The 19873-nt window shown below is 43.6% G+C and overlaps 1 protein-coding gene across 1 annotated transcript in view; it reads right to left on the bottom strand.

The window, feature by feature from the left end:
- Positions 1-15560, bottom strand: part of ARHGAP44 (Rho GTPase activating protein 44) — a 226997-nt gene extending 211437 nt beyond the window's left edge. The window contains exons 1-3 of the mRNA XM_006863511.1: positions 15403-15560; positions 15259-15298; positions 15135-15205 (exon numbers count right to left, since the gene is read on the bottom strand). Coding sequence (XP_006863573.1) covers positions 15135-15205; positions 15259-15298; positions 15403-15560 — 269 coding nt within the window. The remainder of the gene's footprint in view (positions 1-15134; positions 15206-15258; positions 15299-15402) is intronic.
- Between the last annotated feature and the right edge of the window lie 4313 nt (positions 15561-19873).

Here is a 19873-nt window from a genome sequence, read left to right as displayed (position 1 = left end):
GATTAAGACAGACTAGGAGGAAGGAGAGGCAGACCACATCTGAATGGTTAGCCACTGAAAACCTTTTAATAGCAGAAGAACATTGTCAGATATAGTGCCAGAAGATGAACCCCTCAGGTTGGAAGGCTTTCAAAATATGACTGGAGAAGAGCTGCTTCCTCAAAGTAGAGTTGACCTTAGTGACATGGAAGGAGTTAAGCTTTGGGGACCTTCATTTGCTGATGGGGCAAAATTCAAATTGAGAAGAAACAGCTGCAAACAACCATTAATAATCAGAACAAGGAATCTAGGGAAGTATGAATCTAAGAAAACTGAAAGTTGTCAAAAATGAAAGGAACACATAAAGATCGATATCTTAGGCATTCGTGAGCTGATATGGGCTGATAGTGGCTATTTTGAATCTGAAATTGTATGATTTAAAATAACAGAAATAGCAAATTAAATAGTAATGGCATCACTGTCATCATCAAAAAGAACATTTCAAAATTTATCCTGACGTGCAATGCTGTCTGTGACAGAAAAATATCCATACATTTATAAGTAACACCAATTAATGCCTTGATTATTCAAATTTACACACCAACCACTAAATCCAGTAATGATGAAATCGAAGAATTCCACCAACATCTTTGGTCTGAAATTGATCAAACATGCAATCAAAATGCAATGATACTTATTGGTGTCTGGAATGTGAAATTGAAAACAAAGAGGAAGGGTTCGTAGTTGGAAAACAGGACCTTGATGATAGAAACAATGCTAGAGATCCCATGATAGAATTTTATAAGACCAATGACTTATTCATTGCAAATACTACAACATGAAAGGTGATTTACACACCTGAACCTCACCAGATGGAATACACAGCAATCAAATGAGCCACATCCATGGGAAGAGAGAACGGAGAAGCTCAATATCATCAGCCAAAACAAGGCCAGGAGCTGACTGTAGAACAGAGCATCAATTGCTCATACGCAAGTTCAGGCTGAAGTTGAAGAAAACTAAAACAACTCCACAGGAGCCAAAATAGGACCTGCTGAATATCCCAACTGAATTTAGAGATCATTTCAAGAAAAAATGTGATGCATTAGACACTAATGACTGAAGACCAGATGAGTTGTGAAATGAGACCAAGAACATTATACAATGAAGAAAGCAAAAAAAAAAAAAACCCAACCAAAGTAGATCCCAGAAGAGACTCTGAAACTTGCTCTTGAGCATGTTGTTGTTGTTGTTAAGTGCTGTCAAGTCGGTTCCGATCCATAGCGACCCTCTAGAAGGTTTCCAAGGAGCGACTGGTGAGCTTGAACCACTAACCTTCCAGTTCACACCAACTGTGCAGTCTAGCTCATTAGCCCAAAGCGTCACACCAGGACTCCAACAGAGGAGCTAAAATGAGTGGAAGCAATGATGAAGTAAAAGGGATGAACAGAACATTTCAAAGTGTAGCTCAAGAAGACAAAGTCAAATATTATAATGAAATATGCAAAGATCTGGAGTTAGAAAACCAAAAACAAAGTGCACACTCAGCATTTCTCAAGTTGAAGGAACTTAAGAAAAAATTCAAGCCTTAACTTGAATTATTGAAGAATTCTATGGGGAAAATACTGAATGACACTGGAAATATCAACAGAAGATGGAAGGAATACACAGTCACAATACCAAAGTGAATTGGTCAACATTCGATCATTTCAAGAGGTGCTATATGATCAAGAAACTATGGTATTGAAGGAAGAAGTCCAAAAGCACTGATGGCATTGGCAAAATACAAGACTCCAGAAACTGACAGATTATCAATTGAAATCTTTCAACAAACTGATACAGCACTGGAGACACTCATTCATCCCTATTTGTGACCATTCCAAAGAAACGTGACCTAACAGAATGCAAAAAAAGCATTAAACAACATTGTGAATATCACATGCAAGTAAAATTGTGCTGAAGACAATTTAAAAACTATCATAGAAGTACTTCAACAGGGAGCTGCCAGAAATTCCAGCCAGACTCAGAAGAGGATGCAGAACAAGGGAAATCATTGCTGACATGAGCTGGATCTTGGCTGAATGCAGACAAAGCCAGAAAGATGTTCACCTGTGCTTTGCTGACTAAGCAAAGGCATTCAACTGTGTGGATCCTAACAAACTATGAGGAGAATGGGAATTCCAGAACACTTGTGCTCATGAGGAACCTGTACATAGACCAAGAGGCAGTAGTTCAAAAAGAACAAGGGAACACTGAATGGTTTAAAATCAAGAAAGGTGTGTGTCGGGGTTGTATTCTTTTACCTTTCTTATTCAGTCTGTATGATGCAAATAATCCGAGAAACTGGACGATATGAAAAACAATGTGGCATAGGGTTGGAGGCAAACTTAAAAATCTGACATATGCAGATGTCACAACCTTGCTTGCTGGAAGCAAAGAGGACTTGAAATACTGATGAAGACACAGACTACAGCCTTCAGTTTGGATTGTACCTCAATGTAAAGAAAACAAAATCCTCCCAACTGAATCAATAAATAACACCATGATAAATGGAGAAAAGTTTGAAGCTGTCAAAGACTTCAATCAACACTCATGGAAGCAACAGTCAAGAAAACAAAGTATTGCATCTGCTGCACAAGACCTCTTTAAAGTATTCAAGAACAAAGATGTCAGTGTAAGGACTAAGGTGGCGCCTGACCCAGGCCATGGTATTTTCAACAACCTAATACGCATGTGAAAACTGGATAATGAGTAAGGAAAACCATAGAAAAATATCAATATGTTTGAATTATGGTGTTGGCAAAGAATCTTGAAAATACCATGGACTTTCAGAAGGACAAACACTTCTGTCTTGGAAGAAGTATAGCCAGAATACTCGTTAGAAGTGAGGCTGGCCAGACTTTGTCTCTGGTACTGTAGACATGAGAGATCAGTCCAGGTGAAGGACATCATTCTTGGAAAACTGGGGGAGGAGGTCAATAAAAGGAGGAAGAATCCCAACAAGATGGACTGGCACAGTGGCAGCAACAATTGGCTCATTGTCAGGCTGGTATAGGACTGAGCAGTGTTGCATTTTGTTGTGCATATGAACCTGTGGTGGGTCACTATGAGTTGGAATCAACTTGACAACACTTTAACAACAACATGAATAAAATCTATTATCTAAAATCATGAACAGACTTGCACAAACATATCCTATTCCCAGATTGGAAAACTTTCCATTATAATCATTATTGTAAAAATGTCACTTTTCCCCATCTTAATGTATAAGGAGGGCTTCAAAAAATTGTGGAAGAATTTCATTCCATTTCCACTAATTTTTTGAAGTCCCCTCATATGTAATTAATTTTTAAAACCCAGGAAGAATAAAATTTAATCAACTGTCTTCTGTAAGCAGGTAATTTGTGAGGTAGCCAGGGTTAAGGCACAGTAAGACCCTGAGCTCTAACTGCCAAGCCAAACAGCTGCCCTAGTTGAAGCGGGAATAAGGGATTTCACGGATCCACTGCTGGGTGGTGCAAACGGCTGCTAACCGAAAGATTGGAGATTTTAGCCAACCCAGAGGCATCTTAGAAGAAAGACCTGGTTATTGGCACATATGGGGTCATCGTGGATTAGAGTCAACTCAATGGAAACTGCTTTTGGGCCCACCTGGACTGCTGCTAACTAAGCATATCTCAGATTCCCGTCATAAATGACAAGTAGGTTGGGATGTGGGTGTGGGGAAAAAACTAGCTAAAAGTGATGGAATCTTTTAGTGCATGAAAATGACATTTCAATGCAGTGGCTGTGAATTCAAGTATTCAATTTAGATACCTATTTGTAAAAACAAGTCATAATAATAAAAGAAAAAATCAAACATGATACTTAATTCATGTTATATACCAAAGTCAATGAGTGATGAATTAAATATTTGATAGTAAAATGAAAATCTATAAATGGTAATAAAAAACATGAATATTTATGCAATCTTGGATTGTGGAAGGTGTTCCTAAGCAGAACACTTAAGGCACAAGCCATAAATTAACAGACTAAGATCATGAGCTATTTCACACTATCTATGCTGTAGGTTATGGAGTCCTGGTGTGGCACTGTGGGGTAATGCTATGGACTGCAAAGTCACTTTGAGCCATCTGGTGTACTGGTTCAAGCTCACCAGCTGCTCCTCGGAAACTCTATACAGGGTCGGTATGGGTCGGAATCAACTCTATGGCACTTAACAACAACAACAATGCTGTATGTTATTATCAATGGAGTCCTGGTGTGGTGCTGTAGGATAAGCACTCAACCTCAAGGTTGGTTTGAACTGCAAGGTCAGTAGTTCAAACTCACCAGCTGCTCCTCAGAAACCCTATACAGGGTCACTATGAGTTGGAACCAACTCGATGACACTTAACAACATCAAATGGTTACGCATTGGGCTGCTAACTGAAAGGTCAGCAGTTCGAATCTACCAGTTGTTATATGAGAGAAAGATAAAAGTTTTCTGCTTCTGTAAAGCTTTATTGCCTTGGAAACCCTACATGGGGTCACTAAGTGTTTGAACCAACTCAGTGGCTCACCATCACCACCATAGGGTTTCCAAGGAGCAGCTGGTGGGTTTGAATTGCTGACCTTGTGGTTCACAGTCCAATGATGGTCCTATAGCACCACACTATAGGATCTATACTGAAATGGAAAAAAAAAAAAAAAAGACAAAGAATTTTAAAGGCAAAAAAGACTGTAGAAAAATGTATATGGCATAAGACAACAAACATACACACAGGGGCTTCAAAAAGTTGATGGAAAAATTCCACCATCTTTCAATTCCATTTTTCCACAAACTTTTTAAAGTCCCTTGGCTTAAATTACGTAAAAATAATACCTGAAAAATAGTAAGAAAACAGTTATGAGCATGGCTTTTGAAAAATGGGGCATTTTACCAACGGTAACAAATGTCCAATAAATATAAAAAATGACCAACCTCACTAGAAATGAAAATATGGAAAAGAATGATTTCTGTGTTTGCCCATGCCATTAACCAACTTGTAACAAGTTATTGACCAGGTCGGAAGGGAAACTGACAATTCTACTAAAGGGAGGAATAAAATATGCCTGTTCCTACCTATGCAACATACATATTTCATATTCATGTGATACACACATTATACCTATGTAATATACAAACCCCCATCCATTGAATTCACATATTGTAAGACTTCATCCTAGGCAATAAACCAGTGAGAACTATTTCCTAAATGATTAGTGGAGTCCTGGTGTGGCGCTGTGGGTTAATGCGACAGACTGCAAAGCCATTTGAACTGCAACAAGGTTGGCAGTTCAAACTCACCAGCTGATCCTCAGAAACCCTATACAGGGTGGCTATGGGTTGGAAGTGATTCGACAGCACTAAACAACAACAACAAGAGAAAACTAGTTGACCACAATGGAATATGGAGTCTTGTTGTGGCGCTGTTGAATAGATACTGGATTGCTAACCACCAGGTTGTTGGTCAGCCCACCAGCTGCTCCTCAGAAACACTAGTCATCAAGATCTCTATGAATTGGAGCCGACTGGAAGGCACCCAACAACAGTGGAATGTGATACAGTCTTGAAAGTTACGCTGCAGATACACAGACACTGAGACAGCACCATATGTGAGACACAATGTTGCCGTTAGATGCTGTGGAGTAGGTTGCGACTCATAGTAACCCTGTCTAGCAGGGCTGGGGAGTCTTTTTTTAACCAAAATTGACAACAGCATTCACGGATCGTACAAAATTATCAGCTTAAAATGTAGCCTGCTATATTTGGAGTCCTGGTGTGGTGCTGTATGATAATACACTGGACTGTAAGGTCGGTTTGGACCACAAGGTAGGCAGTTCAAACTTACCAGCTGCTCCTCAAAAACCCTATACACAGTCACTATGGGTTGGAACCGACTTGACGGCATTTAATACAACATATTTGGTCAAATATGTAATTAAATTCACCCCAAACTTCGTCTCTCATACTTTGGACATATTGTCAGGATGGACCAGTCACTGGAGAAGGATATCATGTTTGGTAAGGTGGAGGGTCAGAGAAAAAGAGGAAGACCCCCAACGAGATGGATTGGCCAGGTGGCAGCATCAATGGACTCAAGCATGGCAACAATAGTGAGGTTGGCCCAGGATTAGGCAGCGTTTCGTTCTACTGTGCATAGGGTCGCTATGAGTTGGTACCGACTCGATGGCACCTAACAACAACAACATGATAGAATCCTGGTGTGGTACCATAGGACAAGCAATCAACCTCCAGATTGGTTTGAACCACAAGGTTGGCAGTTCAAACTCACTAGCTGCTCCTCAGAAACCCCATACAGGATTGCTATGAGTCGGAAGTGACTCGATGGCACTTAACAACAACGTAATGGCTGGAAGTGCAGTTGCCAAATGATTTTGCAGGTCTTATACAGCCTGCGGGACTGACGTTCCTAACCCTGCAATATAGGGTTTTCAAAGCTATCCACGTGGGCAGAAAGCCTCGTCTGACTTCTGCGGAGTGGCTGACAAGCTTGAACCTCAAGCCCTGTGGTTCACAGTCCACTGCTTCTCTTCCGGTGCCACCATGCTCCCAGAGACCCAAGTACCACGGAACAAAACACTGCCCAGTCCTGCACCATCCTCTGCTGCATCAATGTTGTAGCCACTGTGTCAATGACTTTTAAAGAATATGTTGTTGTTGTTGTTGTTATGTGCCGTGGAGTCGGTTCCGACTCATAGCGACCCTGCACAGGGTTTCCGAGGCTGTTAATCTTTACGGGAGCAGAACGCCTCATCTTTCTCCCGCGGAACCGCTGGTAGTTTCGAACTGCTGACCTTACAGTTCGCAGCCCGATGCGTAACCACTACACAACACACTTATTCAAAACTTTCAGAGAAAGATGAGGCTTTCTGCTTCCGCAAAGGCTGACAACCTCGGAAACCCTATACAGGGTTGCCATGAGCCAGAACCGACTCCACAGCATGTAACACAACATTATCAACATTTAAAACACATTTAAGAGTAAATCTACATTACTGATTTTTAGATAGTAGGATTATTGGTTCTTCCTTTCTCCCTTTTACCCATCTGTAAGCTTACGGTTCTTCTAAAAGAAACAAAAACTTATGCAACAAAACAGAAAGTTTAAAAAAAGTTAATTGAATTCTGTGGGAAAATAAACATTTATTCTCAAAATAAACTCTAAAGTTAGGAAATGAAAGCAAAAACATCTGCTTCCTGGACAGAAAGGAGAGTTTCAAACTGCGAGACAGCCGTGAGCTTCCTCAAAGCAGAGATTCCAGGAGCCGGCTTCTAGGAGACTGTGTCTACCAGGGAGCCCTGACTCTTCTGTTCTCACCCATCGACTTCATTTTGACATACAATTAACTCAACAAAGAGCTAAAGCGCATGCTTCTCACTGGCTGTAATGACTGAAGGGGCCCTGGTGGTGCCGTGGTTAAAACGCCCAGCTGCTAAATGAAAGATTGGCAGTTCACACTCACCAGTAAGTTGTGTGCTTCTGTAAAGATTTACAACCTTGGAAACCTATTGGGTAGTTCTATCCCAGTCTATGAATCACCATCCATTCAATCACAGTGGGTTCCGTTGGTTTGGGGGTAACTACTAAGGAGTTCTAATAATGGTACAAATAGATAATGTATTTAACTGCTAATCAAAAGGTTGGAATTTCTTAAAACAGAGTGCTGGTGATTAGCTTCCGTAAAAGCAGCCACTGAAAGCCCAATGGATCATAGTTCTACTCTCAACAAACATGAGTTGGAATCAACTCGACAACAACTGGGTTGGTTTTTGGTTTTCACACATTCACTGAAATAGTATTTGAAATAAACAACTCTTGGTTATTAATAAAAGACACACACACTAAATCTCTCTTTATAAACAACAACAAAATACTGTAAATTAAATGACTGTATTACTCATGTAGCCACAAATCCATTTTTTCACTATGGTAGGAGTCCTGGTGTGGCGCTGTGGGTTAATGTGTCAGACTGCAAAGTCGACTGAACTGCAAGGTCTGTGGTTCAAGCTCACCAGCTGCTCCTTGGAAACCCTCTACAGGGTCACTATGGGTCGGAATCAACTCGACGGTACTTAACAACAACAACTGGCCCTAAGACAAAAAAAAAAAAGATCCTTGGTCACCCCATCATAAAAAAACTACTAGTCAGCATAATAATTTTTGAGGGGAGAAGTTGTCATTAACGAAGAAAACATTGTTGTTGTTGTGTGTAAGTGCCATCGAGTCAGTTCTGACCTGTAGTGAGCCTGTATAGGGTTTCCAAGGAGCAGCTGGTGAGCTTGAACCACCGACCTTGCAGTTCAAAGGGCTTTGCAGTCTGGCGTATTAACCCACAGCGCCACACCAGGACTCCAAGAGATTATACTGCAGAAAATCCCGGCAGCCCCATACTGACTGTTGAGCACAGCCCAGCAGAAGGCTGAACACCAGCCGGCCACACAGCAAGGAGGTTGGAAGACAAGAGCAGAAACAGTCTCTCCAGATTTACAAGCGTAGTTATCATTTGGTTGGTACCTTCTGTTATCTCCCACATCGATGCACGGGTGATGAGGCTAGGTCCGGTATCCCCTAAAAGCCAAATGAAAAACTTCACTCTGAAACTTGCCCAGCGCTCCTTGAAGGACAGGTTTGGGTCTTGCTGTTCAGTCCTGCTGGTTAACAGGAAGACTCCACAGGGTCTGGGCTGGTCTGCCAGGTCAGGAATATAGTGAAGCAGGAACAAAGCAGAGCAATGACTAATCTGGACTGGGTCCTGAAGCTTCCCCCTTCGTCCTACCAATTAGATCACGGCTCCATGGAAGTCCTGCTAAAGGACTGGTTGGTGTCTCAGAAAGACCTTCAAGGAAAAGGTTCTTGGAGGCTTCCACTGCCATGGTCGTGCCTGCAGCTTTCTCAGCACGGCTGGGTACCGAGGACTGCTGCTCCATCCACTGCAGTGGGATCCTCTGCACTGCATGGCAGCAATGAGGCTCATCAGCAAAGCAGTGCACCAAGAACCCACGCCAGCTCAGTGCTCAACACTGAATGAGCAGTCGAGGAACGGAAAGCGGGGTTCTGCAGATGGAACTTTATGCCACTCACCAACACACCGCCTCTCGAGCAACAGAATCTGACCCATCCCAACTTTCTTCCCTGTCCTCACACTGTTCCTCCTCCCACACAGAAGTCTCTGCCTACTTACTCTCCAGAGCTCTGAGCCTGTTAATACCCATCATCAGTCAGAAAATCTGCTCATAAGCAGCACTCTACTGTGGGATAAAGCACTGGACCACTAGGTCAGTTTGAACCACAAACTCACCAGCCTCTCCTTGGAAACCCTACATGGGTTGCAATGATTCAGAACCAACTTTATGGCACTTAACAACAACAATACACTTAGGAAGAGAAGCCTTGGTGGTGGTGTTGGTTATAGCTGTTGGGCTGCTAACCACAAGGTCAGCGGTTCGAACCCACCTGCCACTCTGCAGGATAAAGATGAAGATGTCTGCTTCCATAAAGATTAACAGTCTTGGAAACCGTATATAGGGTCACCAGGAGTCAGAACTGACTCGATGGCACTGGGTTTGTTTTGGTTTTCATACTTAGGAAGGAATCTCCAGGTAGCAAAACCAGTTTGCGCTTGGCACTGTGGGATAAAGCCCTGGACCAAAAGGTTGAATTGAACTGCAAGTTTGGTCATTCAAATTCACCAGCCACCTTTCAGAAATCCTATACAGGGTTGCTATGAGTTGGAACTGATTTGACAGCACTAAACAACAACAATATCTAAATTAAAGGTTGGCAATTCAAACCCACCCAGAGATACCTGGGAAGAAAGGCCTGCAGATCTGCACATGAGATCACCGGGAGTGGGTGTTGACTTGATGTCAGCTGGTTTGGTTTACGTATTTAGGAGGCCCAAGATTAAATGGGTAACCAGAACAGGAAAATGGTGGCTAACACCACCTACCATCTGTTGAGCACTTTGCTCATGTCAACCTCAGCAGCCCACTGAGCTAGGGGTATTGTGATCCTGACTGTGAGCCAAAAAAAAATCTCCTCATCACCGGCCAATGTTAGCCATGTCACTCGGATACTCTTTCAGTGAGAGGCTCACGGTGGTACATTTCAGTTCAGGGTTTGTCCACCAAGACAAATGTCAGGTCCAAAAATGAACTCTGCCCCTCAGGGTGTTTGTCACCATGGCAACCTCTAAAGAGTTTTGTTGTTGTTGTTGTATACGGGCCACCCGGTTCTGACACATAGCGACCCATCACAGGGTTTCTGAGAGTGACTAGTGGGTTTGAACTGCTGTCCTTTCAGTTAGCAGTGCAGTGCTTATCCTAGATGTCATAACCCAGGGCTGAACTAAATCGCACCTAAGCATTGCTCTACCCTCACGGAGCCCAGCACTGAAGCTGTGCCTCACCCTCTGCACAGTCATTCCTGTCCTCAAAATTAAGGAGGCACGACATCCAGAGTGTCTCCCGTCTTTGAACTACTCGTGCATCTGCCCTATCTGCAATACAGAGAATCTTTTTGTTCATTTGTTCATTCAGCTGCCAAAGGATTTCAGAGAACCTACTACATGCCAAGCACTGGGGAAGTAGTCCATGCCCACAAGCAACTTAAAAGTCTTGTGGAGCAGAAAAACCAGAAAAGGGAGTATGACAATTCAACATAATCATGGAATACCTTGAAAACTCCACAAGGACAGGAATTTTGCTTTGCAATGCGATAAACCATGAACCAGAAGAATGGTTGGCCTTTATAGGCCTTCAATAAACACTCACTGAATGAATGAATGAATGAATGAATGAATGAACTATAGGAAAAGCATTAGACTGCTAACCGCAAGGTCGGCAATTGAAACCTACCATTCGCTCCTATACAGAGTCATGAGGAGTTAGAATCAACTCAATGGCACTTAACAACTACAACAATAACACTTATAACTAATGTGCAATCCCTACGATTCCCATTTTCAACATGAGGAAATTCATGTGCTCAAGATTTCATAGTCCAAGTCAGCAACAAGCGTCAGCTATCCAGCTTCAAGGCCTGCGCTCTGTCCATTAGGTGCAGATGCCCCAGTCATGATAGGTCAGGGAATCCTTTTCAAAAGACAAAGTGAAGACAAAGTAGAAAGTTCAAAGCAGAAGGAATTTGTAGGCATACTGGATAAGTAGGCAGATTGATTAGCTCAAACACTTACCAGCCCAATTTCTCAGTATCTGATACCCTGTCTACTCCTTAGATGTAAGCCCTTACAGGGAAATGCTAGGAACTCAATAAAGTTCGTTTTCGTATGGCAACTCCTGCATTGCTAAATGGACTTGGTCCCATTCCTAACAGTGTTATATTCAAAAGAACTCCAGAACCTGCGATGTATGAAAGGCAAGTCAGGTTAAGAAGCCTGGAGTTGGCCCAAAAAGCAACTCTCGAGCCCATCTCTCATCTCCCCTCAAAGAGAGAGAAGTCACCATTCCAAAATTCTGCAAGGATAAAAAGTGGTTTGATACAGCAATTCTATAGAGCACTCTATCAATTCCCCATCTAAATTCCAAACTTCCAGTCTTACAAAGATAAGTCAGAAAGTATTGCCACTAGGGTGCATACATACATAGGTTGATTCCAAACAAACTGGGTTTCAACATGTCTCAGCAGTGAGGAGGTGGCTGCAGACAAGCTCTCTCAGTAAGACACTTCTCTGAGTCTCCTTAGGTGCCTTCTTCCAATCAAAACCGTGGCTTAGGAGGGGATCTGCCAGGCCAGTTAAGTTCAAGGCAGAAAGGTCTACTCTGAAGGTTATGGCAATTGTTTTGGAGGAATTCCAAATGGGTAATCATGATGGATTTTCTCAAAGGACATAGGCCAATCATTGGAGCTTATTAGAAAGAGGTTTGAAGAAACTGGAAAACCATATTGGTGAGAAAAAGTCCAGGCCTTTTATTCCATCCTGACAATACAACTGCTCATTATACAAAGGTAGCAAAGGCTGTTGTATGAGAATTTAGTTGGGAAATCTTACCCCATCCACCCTCCAGCCCTGATCTAGCTTGTCCCTTCAGACTTCTTTTTTGCTTCTCAAATTAAAAAAAAAAAAAAAACGTTGAAAAGGAACATGATTTGAGTCCCTTGAGAAGGCTAAAATTGCTGCTTTGATGTGGTATAAATCAAAGAGCCCAGAATTCTTCAGGGAAGGGTTAAAGAAATGGAAATACCACCTTCAGAAGTATATACCTAGATGGAGGATATGTTGAGAACCAATAGTTTCACATGTTGATATTTTTGTTTAATAATAAAGTTTCTATGATTTTTGTAGCAATACTTTTGACTTACCCTAGGACATGCTTCTATTGATTCAATTAGACATAGAACCATGACTCACTACACGCTTAGTGAGATAAAGTTAAAGCTGCTCCTTTAATTTACTCTTGTAGACCCAAGAGTAAGTGGTTTTAATCTTGTCAATAAACATTAATGGGGGATCAACTGTTTATAAGACATTGACATACACCGGGCATAAAACAGTGACCAATACATTCCATTGGGGGCAGACAAAGAAAACAATTACATTCATGATACTGTGAAAAAGAGCAAACAGTATAGTGGGCTAGACAACAGCTGGGGAGGGCCTCTTGGAGAAAGGGACATTTGAGCTAAGACTTGAATGATGAGGAAGAGTCATATGGGAAGAACACATCCTCAGACAAGCAGGGAAAGAAAAGAACAAAAGTTTTTAGATGCAAATGAGCAAGGTGTGTTTGGGGCAAGGAAGGTCATTGTGGCTGGAGCACAGCAAATGAGAAAGAGTATGGATGAGAATGGATATGGAGAGACAAAGAGGGACCCAACCAGGTATGGTCTTGTCTGCCATTGGAAGGATCTGGGCGACTACGTGCAATGAAGCACCACCACCGGAGGCTTTGAAGCAGCAGGGTAGCATGACCTAATTTTCTCTTGAAGAGGTCACACTGGATTTCATCAAAATGGATGCAGGCTGGTCCTCATTTTACTTGGTGCAGGTCAGAATGAATGAGGTGTGACAAAGAGGTGGTATCCGAACTCATCTGGATACCAACACCCACCAGAGTCTCAACAAACAACTCCTGGTGACCAGTTTCTTGGACTCCCAAGAATGTGCTCTCAGTAAGTAAGACTGCTTTTCTGACACCTAACTTCCTCTCTCCCTTTTTAATTTATTCCTTGGATCAGTATGTCCAAGTTTCACAAAGCTTACCACTTTTCAACAAGTCCTGAAAAGAGGTACTTCATGTCTACCCAACTGTCAGTGGAGGCTCCTGTGTTGCTATGATGCAGAAGAGGTCCCAACAGAGCTTCCAGACAAAGACAAACGAGGAAGAAAAGTCTGGTGATCTACTTGGGAAAACCCTATGAATCCCAAGAGACCAGTCCGGTTAATGCATGGGGTCACCGTGAGTCAGGACCAACTTCACAGCAGCTAACAACAACAATAAACATTCAGGTTCTAGCATCAAACTCAAACCCCAGGGCCAAGTGAGATAAGGAATCCAAGTCTACCGTCAGAAGCTTCCTGACACAGTTGATCAGACATGCTGGCTGATGTCTTCAATCGCAGGGTGATACTGACACCAAGACATCAAAGACTGGTCAGCTTCATTGACATCTTCTAAACAACCAGTACCAAGAAAACACTATTTCCATGTCCAACATATCAAAAGGCAGCCCACGAGCAGATCTATTTGTGGCATTGCCATGCCAGAAATCTGGGCTAATCTGACTCCGCTATTCATAAATTCGCCCTCATGTTAAAACACATGTGTTTGGAAAGGGAAAACAAATCCAAGTCAATTTTAGACATTCTTACTTGGAAACCATCTGGAGTCCCTGGAAGCCTCAGAAGCCATAACACCCCCTGGCCTCAAATGCCCACTGTAACTAGGGCAGTATGCTTCCATCAGAGTTTAGATGTCCCCTATTCCGCCTCCCTACCCAGGTGCCAGTGCAAACTCCACTTCCCACCCAAGAAAGGTATTTGGTTTCTTGGAACATGTGGAGAGCTCACACTTGAATGGCACCCCAGGCTGGGTTCTTTGCTTTCTGATTGCTTTGCAATCGCACACCTGAATTCCTTTGCCACATTAGCAATGGATACCTCTCTCCAGGTGCAGGCATTCCTTGAAAAATCCCTTCCACCTAATAATCCCCTCTCCAAAAAGGGTCTATCGTTGGAGGAAGCCCACCAGAGCCATTATGTAACGTCAAGAGATTCTGGCTGCTCCCAGAGATACTAGCTCAGATATAGTCCATTTTCAGTGATGCCGGCAGGGAGGGTCTTGCAGCTTCCTGGGACCTGGGTCTTCCAGACGGTGGGACCTCTTCCCCGTCTCCTCCCCACCCCCGACGCCCCATGACTATCATTGGTTAATCTTATCTTCCAGAGGAGTTGGGTCTCCCTTTCCGCAGTCTCCCTCCCTCCACTGAAATCAGTCTTAGGACCAAGCCTATGGCAGCGCCATTCCACTAAGCACCTTCCCTACACCCCTCCCTCTCTCCACCACCAACAGCCTAAGACAGGGAGCCAGGAAAGTGATCCACACTCCCGTATAGCCATAGTCGCCGAAAACACACACGGCAGGAGAGGCAGGCTGAGCTCTGTCAAACCGACCAGGCCCAACAATTCCCCTGGACCACAGGGAGCCCTGAACTCGACGCAGGGGAGGGATCTTCTGAGATGGACTACGGCTCCACTCTCTACAACACAATCAAAGCAAACACCTGTTTCTAGGCAGATACAGGGCCAGGGAGAGAAGGGAATCCGCGGGGAAAGGAAAGGGAGGGAGGAAGGAGGTGAAGGGGCAGCTTGGGTCGCAGGTAAAGGATGCGTCACACTTTGCACTTGGCAACCTGAGCCCCCGGGCAGCAGGCGCCGACTGAGAAGAGCTCCAGGATCTGCGAAGTTCACCGAGGAGGGGGCTCAGCTGCTAGCAGCTGCCGGGGAGGAAAGGGGGTTGCACAGAGGCTGCACAGCTGGGAGGGAGGAGGGAGGAGAGCGGGCGGCCGGGCGGGCACCATTACCTGCGCGCCCCGGCAGAGGCAGCCTCGCAGGCACGAACCGGCCAGGGCGGTCAGCGGGTGACCTACCTGCCCACCGTCTGGTTGGCCAGCTGGCGCATGCGATTGAACTGCTTCTTCATCGTGGCCCCGCTAGCGCGCTAGCCCGGAGCTGGGGAAGGACGGAGCAGCCGGGAGCCCGCCGCAGGCTTACATGGCTCCGGTGCGGAGCCTCCCGGGCGACGGCGGCGGCACTGCGGAGCCTCCGGGAACCGTCTGGCCCGCGTGCGTCCCCTCCCGAGGGCACCACCGCCTACTCCGCCTCCTGCGGCCGCGCCTCCTGCCGCATCCTCCTCACGCACGTCGTGCTGCCTTCATAGTAACGCCCGCGGCGCCGGCCCGGTCTACCCGGGCAGTCCGCCCAGCCCAGCCCGGCGCTGGGACCCCGAGTCTCCGCAGGCTACCGGCCCGCGGGCGGGTGGTCCACGCTGCGCCTGTGCATAGAGCGCCTAGCATTCTGGGACTTGTAGTTCGCCACCCTGTGCCCCCACCCCCCCCTTTACTGGGCCCAAAGTTTGCAAGGAGCTGAGAGAAGGTAGCGTGCCCACCACTCTAGGTCCTTGCACTTTAACACATTTTCCTTTTTGTAGAATCAAGAAGATCACAACAAGTCGAAAAACTATGTTTCTTATTTTGAGGTATTGTTGTTTTGAATTCACAAAAGAAAGGTTTATGACAGGCAGGGACATGGTTCAGTACAGGGCTCATCAAACTGCAAAAGGTCACTCGGTTGGTATTGGGGTTCAGAGTTGAGCTTAGTGGCACATGAGTAACCTGGCCTACCAAGCATCCCCAAAGCCTAATCCTTCATTTCCAGCAAACGCAATCGGTAAGCAGAAGCAAACAGAGAACAAGGACGTGATAGGACAGCGTGTCTATGGACCCAACGGCCTAGACCGCTGTGTTGTTTGCGATTCTAATCTCAAGCTGCTCCCGTTACCCTTCCACACCAAGAAACCAAGAGCAGTAGGGATGCAGACCTAGGGTGCCCTACAAACCAGAACCCATCAGCCAGATGGCCCCTTGAAAGTGACCATGGCCTTCCCCAATCTCTGCTCCTAGGAAAAGATGGTGGTGGTAGCGTGCCAACGAACACATTCTGGCACATAGCGACTATGCATAGGGTTTCTAAAGCTGGAAATCTTTAAATAAGGGAGCCGAAAGCCTCAAATTTCTCCCCAGAGTGGCTAGTGGATCCGAACTGCTGACTCTGTAGCCCAACGCATAACCCACTATGCCACCAGGGCTCCTTTAGGGCAAATGTAGATGATTACAATTAGGATTTGTCATTATATATGGAGTAAGAGCAGTATTGTTGTATAATAAGAGCTTTAGATAACACATAGATCATATACTAGAATTCCACATGCAACTATTCTAAGTCTCAATTTCCTCATTTCTAATAGAGACATGGGGAATCCTGGTGTGGCACTGTAGGATAAACACTTGGCTACTTACTACAAGGTCAGTGGTTCAAACCCACCAGCTGCTCCTTGGAAACTCTATATAGAGTCGCTTCGAGTCGAATCAACACGATGGCATTTAACAACAAATAATAACAGTGGAGAAATAGAGTTCCAAGATGTTGCAAGTGATTAAGAGCTCAGTTACTAACTGAAATGATGGCGGTTCAGATCCACCCAGAGACTTCTCAGGAGACACAGCCATGTAAAGTCACATGATGCACGCACAGTTCTACCTGAAACACCCGGGACTGCCCTGAATTGAATCTACTCAATAGCAACTAGTTTGGGAGTTTAGTTTTGTCTTGACAATAAAGAAATAACATTGGCAGAAAAAAATGCAAAGGTTGAGAACTAGGTGTTAAGTTGCCGGTGATTAAATTACAAAATACCTCCTGAAAGATAAGGTTGTTATGTTATGTTATGTTATGTGCCGTGGAGTTGGTTCCAACTCATAGTGACCCTGTACAGTGTTTCCGAGGTTGTAAATCTTTACGGGAGCAGAAAGCCTCATCTTTCTCTTTCGAACTGCTGAGCTTGTGGTTCGCAGCCCGATTCGTAACCACTACGATACCAGAGCTCCTAGAAAGATAAGGTAGAGAACTATTTTTTAAACTATAAAAATTTAAATAACTTGAACTTACTTGTATGCAGTACAATCTGTCATATTTATTTATCAGAAATATGATTATAGCTAATGGAATAGAGAAAAATCCTATTCCTGCAGCAGAATTAACTACCTGACAAATGAAAGAACATTTGTGTTTAATGGGATATTTTGCATATGTTGATTGTAGTTGCAAGATGCGTTAAACGTGATTCTAAGTATCTTGTTTGGCCAGCTGGACAAAAGATGGTTTGAGGCATGTCCTGCCTGACTGATCATGAAATCTTTAATTAATTGTGAATTTAGTCTCTGCTTACTAGGTCAGACAGCAGCTCCTTCCTCTTAATAAACTGAAGGTATTACTTGCATTTAACCAACTCTGTTATCTCTGTAACATCAGTATAATTTCTATATAAACTAAAATTATTCCCATTTTGAGAATTAGAATTAGGCAAGGCACAACATGGTTTATATGTATAAATAACAGTGAATCCTCCAGGGCACTAAATGGTGTTATCTCCTACAATGTCCAATACCACAAGTCACATGTGACTTCTTGTTGTCAACTGCCATCAAGTTAGTTCTGTCTCATAGTGACCCTGTATAGGGTTTCCAAGGAATGGCTGGGGAGTTTGAACCACTGACTTTGTGGTTAGTAATCCAGTGTTTATCCTACAGCACTATACCAGGACCCCATGTGGCTACTGAAATGTAAATTAACTAAACTAAAATAAAATTTTAAACTGAGTTCCTCAGTCACCCTAGCCACTTGTAAAGCACAGATATAGAATATCCACGGCATCTCAGAAAGTTCTGTTGTTATGGTCTTGTTAGGTGCTGTTGAGTCATTTCTGGCCCATAATGACTCTTCATATAACAGAAAGATGTTGTACAGCCATCCTCACAATTGTGCTACGCTTGAGTCCAGTACTGCTGCCACTGTGTCAATACATCTCATTGAGGGTCTCCCTCTTTGTCGCTGTCCCTCCACTTTACCAAGCATGATCTCCTTCTGCAAAGACTGATCCCTCCTGATAATATGTCAGAGAGAAAGTCTAGTCATCTTGGCTCCTAAGGAGCATTCTGCTTGTGTTTCAACACAGATTTGCTTGCTCTTCTGACAATCCGTGGTATCTTTCAAAATTCTTCTACAGCATCGTAACTCAAATCCATCAATTCTTCTAGGGTCTTCTGTATTCATTGTCCAATTTTCACATGCATATGAGGCTATTGAAAAATACCATGACTTGGGTCAAGCACACCTTAGTCTTCAAGCTCACATTTTTGCTCTACAACACTTTAATGAAGTCTTATATAGCAGATTTGCCTAATGCAATACATCATTTGATTTCTTGACTGCTGCTTCCATGAGTGATGATGGATCCAAGCAAAATGAAGTCTTTGACAGCTTCAATCAATTCTCCATTTATATAGATGGTATTTATTGGTCCAGTGGTGAGGACTTTAGTTTTCTTCTGTGTTCAACCCATACTGAAGGTTGTGGTCTTTGATCTTCATCAGTAAATATTTTAAGTCCTCTTCACTTTCAGCAAGCAAGGTTGTATCATCTGCATATTGCAGATTGTTAATGAGTCTACTTCCAATTCTGATGCCATGTTCCTTTTCATATTATCCAGCTTCTCAGATTATGTGCTCAGCATACAGGTTGAATAAACAATGGAGAAACAATACAACCCTGGTGCACACCTTTCCTATTTTAAACCATTCAGTGTTCCCTTGTTCTTTCGAACAACTGCCTCTTAGTCTATGTTCAAGTTCCTCATGAGCACAATTAAGTGTTCCAGAATGTTCATTCTTCACAGTGTTGTTCATGGCCTGTCATGATCTGCACAGCCAAAAGTTTTTGTGTAGTCAGTAAAGCACAGGTAAGTATCTTTCTGGTATTCTCTGCTTTCAGCCAGAATATCATGAAGTTCTCTTGGACAATACTAATCCTGGAGAATTCTGGGTGTCTAGAATCTACCTTTGTTTTTGTTGTTAAGTGCCATTGAGTTGGTTCCAACTGATAGCAACCTTGTATAGGGTTTCCAAGGAGTAGTTGGTGAGTTTGAACTGCCGACCTTGCAGTCCAGTGCTTATCCTACAGCACCATACCAGGACTCCTGAATCTGCCTTTAGGCCCTAGATATTTCAGTTCTACAAAGAAAATACTTTGTTTTCTACAGAAGATGGCCTACCCTGCTACAATAAGATTTTAGAGATTGATATGTTTTCTACATATTTTTGGTCATCCTATGAGCTTTTCTGTCATTTATAAAACAGTCCGTGCATATCTGTTCAATAGGGTTTTCTTGATGTAATCTTTACGGAAGCAGATCACTAGGCCTTGGTTTCCTCAGTGCCACAGGATGGATTCAAACTGCCAACCTTAGTTTTACTGATGTTAAGTGGCGTCGAGACAGTTCCAACTCGTGGCAACCCTGTATGGGATTTCTAAGGAGCAGTTGTTGGATTTGATCTGCCGACCTTGTCGTTTGCAGTCCGATGCTGAGTCTATAGCACCACACCAGGAGTCCAACTTCAGTAGCTGAGTGTAAACTGCTCTTAACACTCAGGAACCTTCCAGAGTAGTTTTTGCACTCTCTAAGGAGCTCTGGTAGCGTAGTGGTTACGAATCGGGCTGCGAACCTTAAGGTCTGTGGTTCGAAACTACCAGCCGCTCCGCGGGAGAAAGATGA

Source organism: Chrysochloris asiatica, unplaced genomic scaffold, assembly GCF_000296735.1.
Source record: "Chrysochloris asiatica unplaced genomic scaffold, ChrAsi1.0 scaffold00054, whole genome shotgun sequence".
Lineage (NCBI taxonomy): Eukaryota > Metazoa > Chordata > Mammalia > Afrosoricida > Chrysochloridae > Chrysochloris > Chrysochloris asiatica.
Note: the sequence above shows the minus strand (reverse complement) of the source record. Positions and strands in the feature narration are given on the sequence as shown.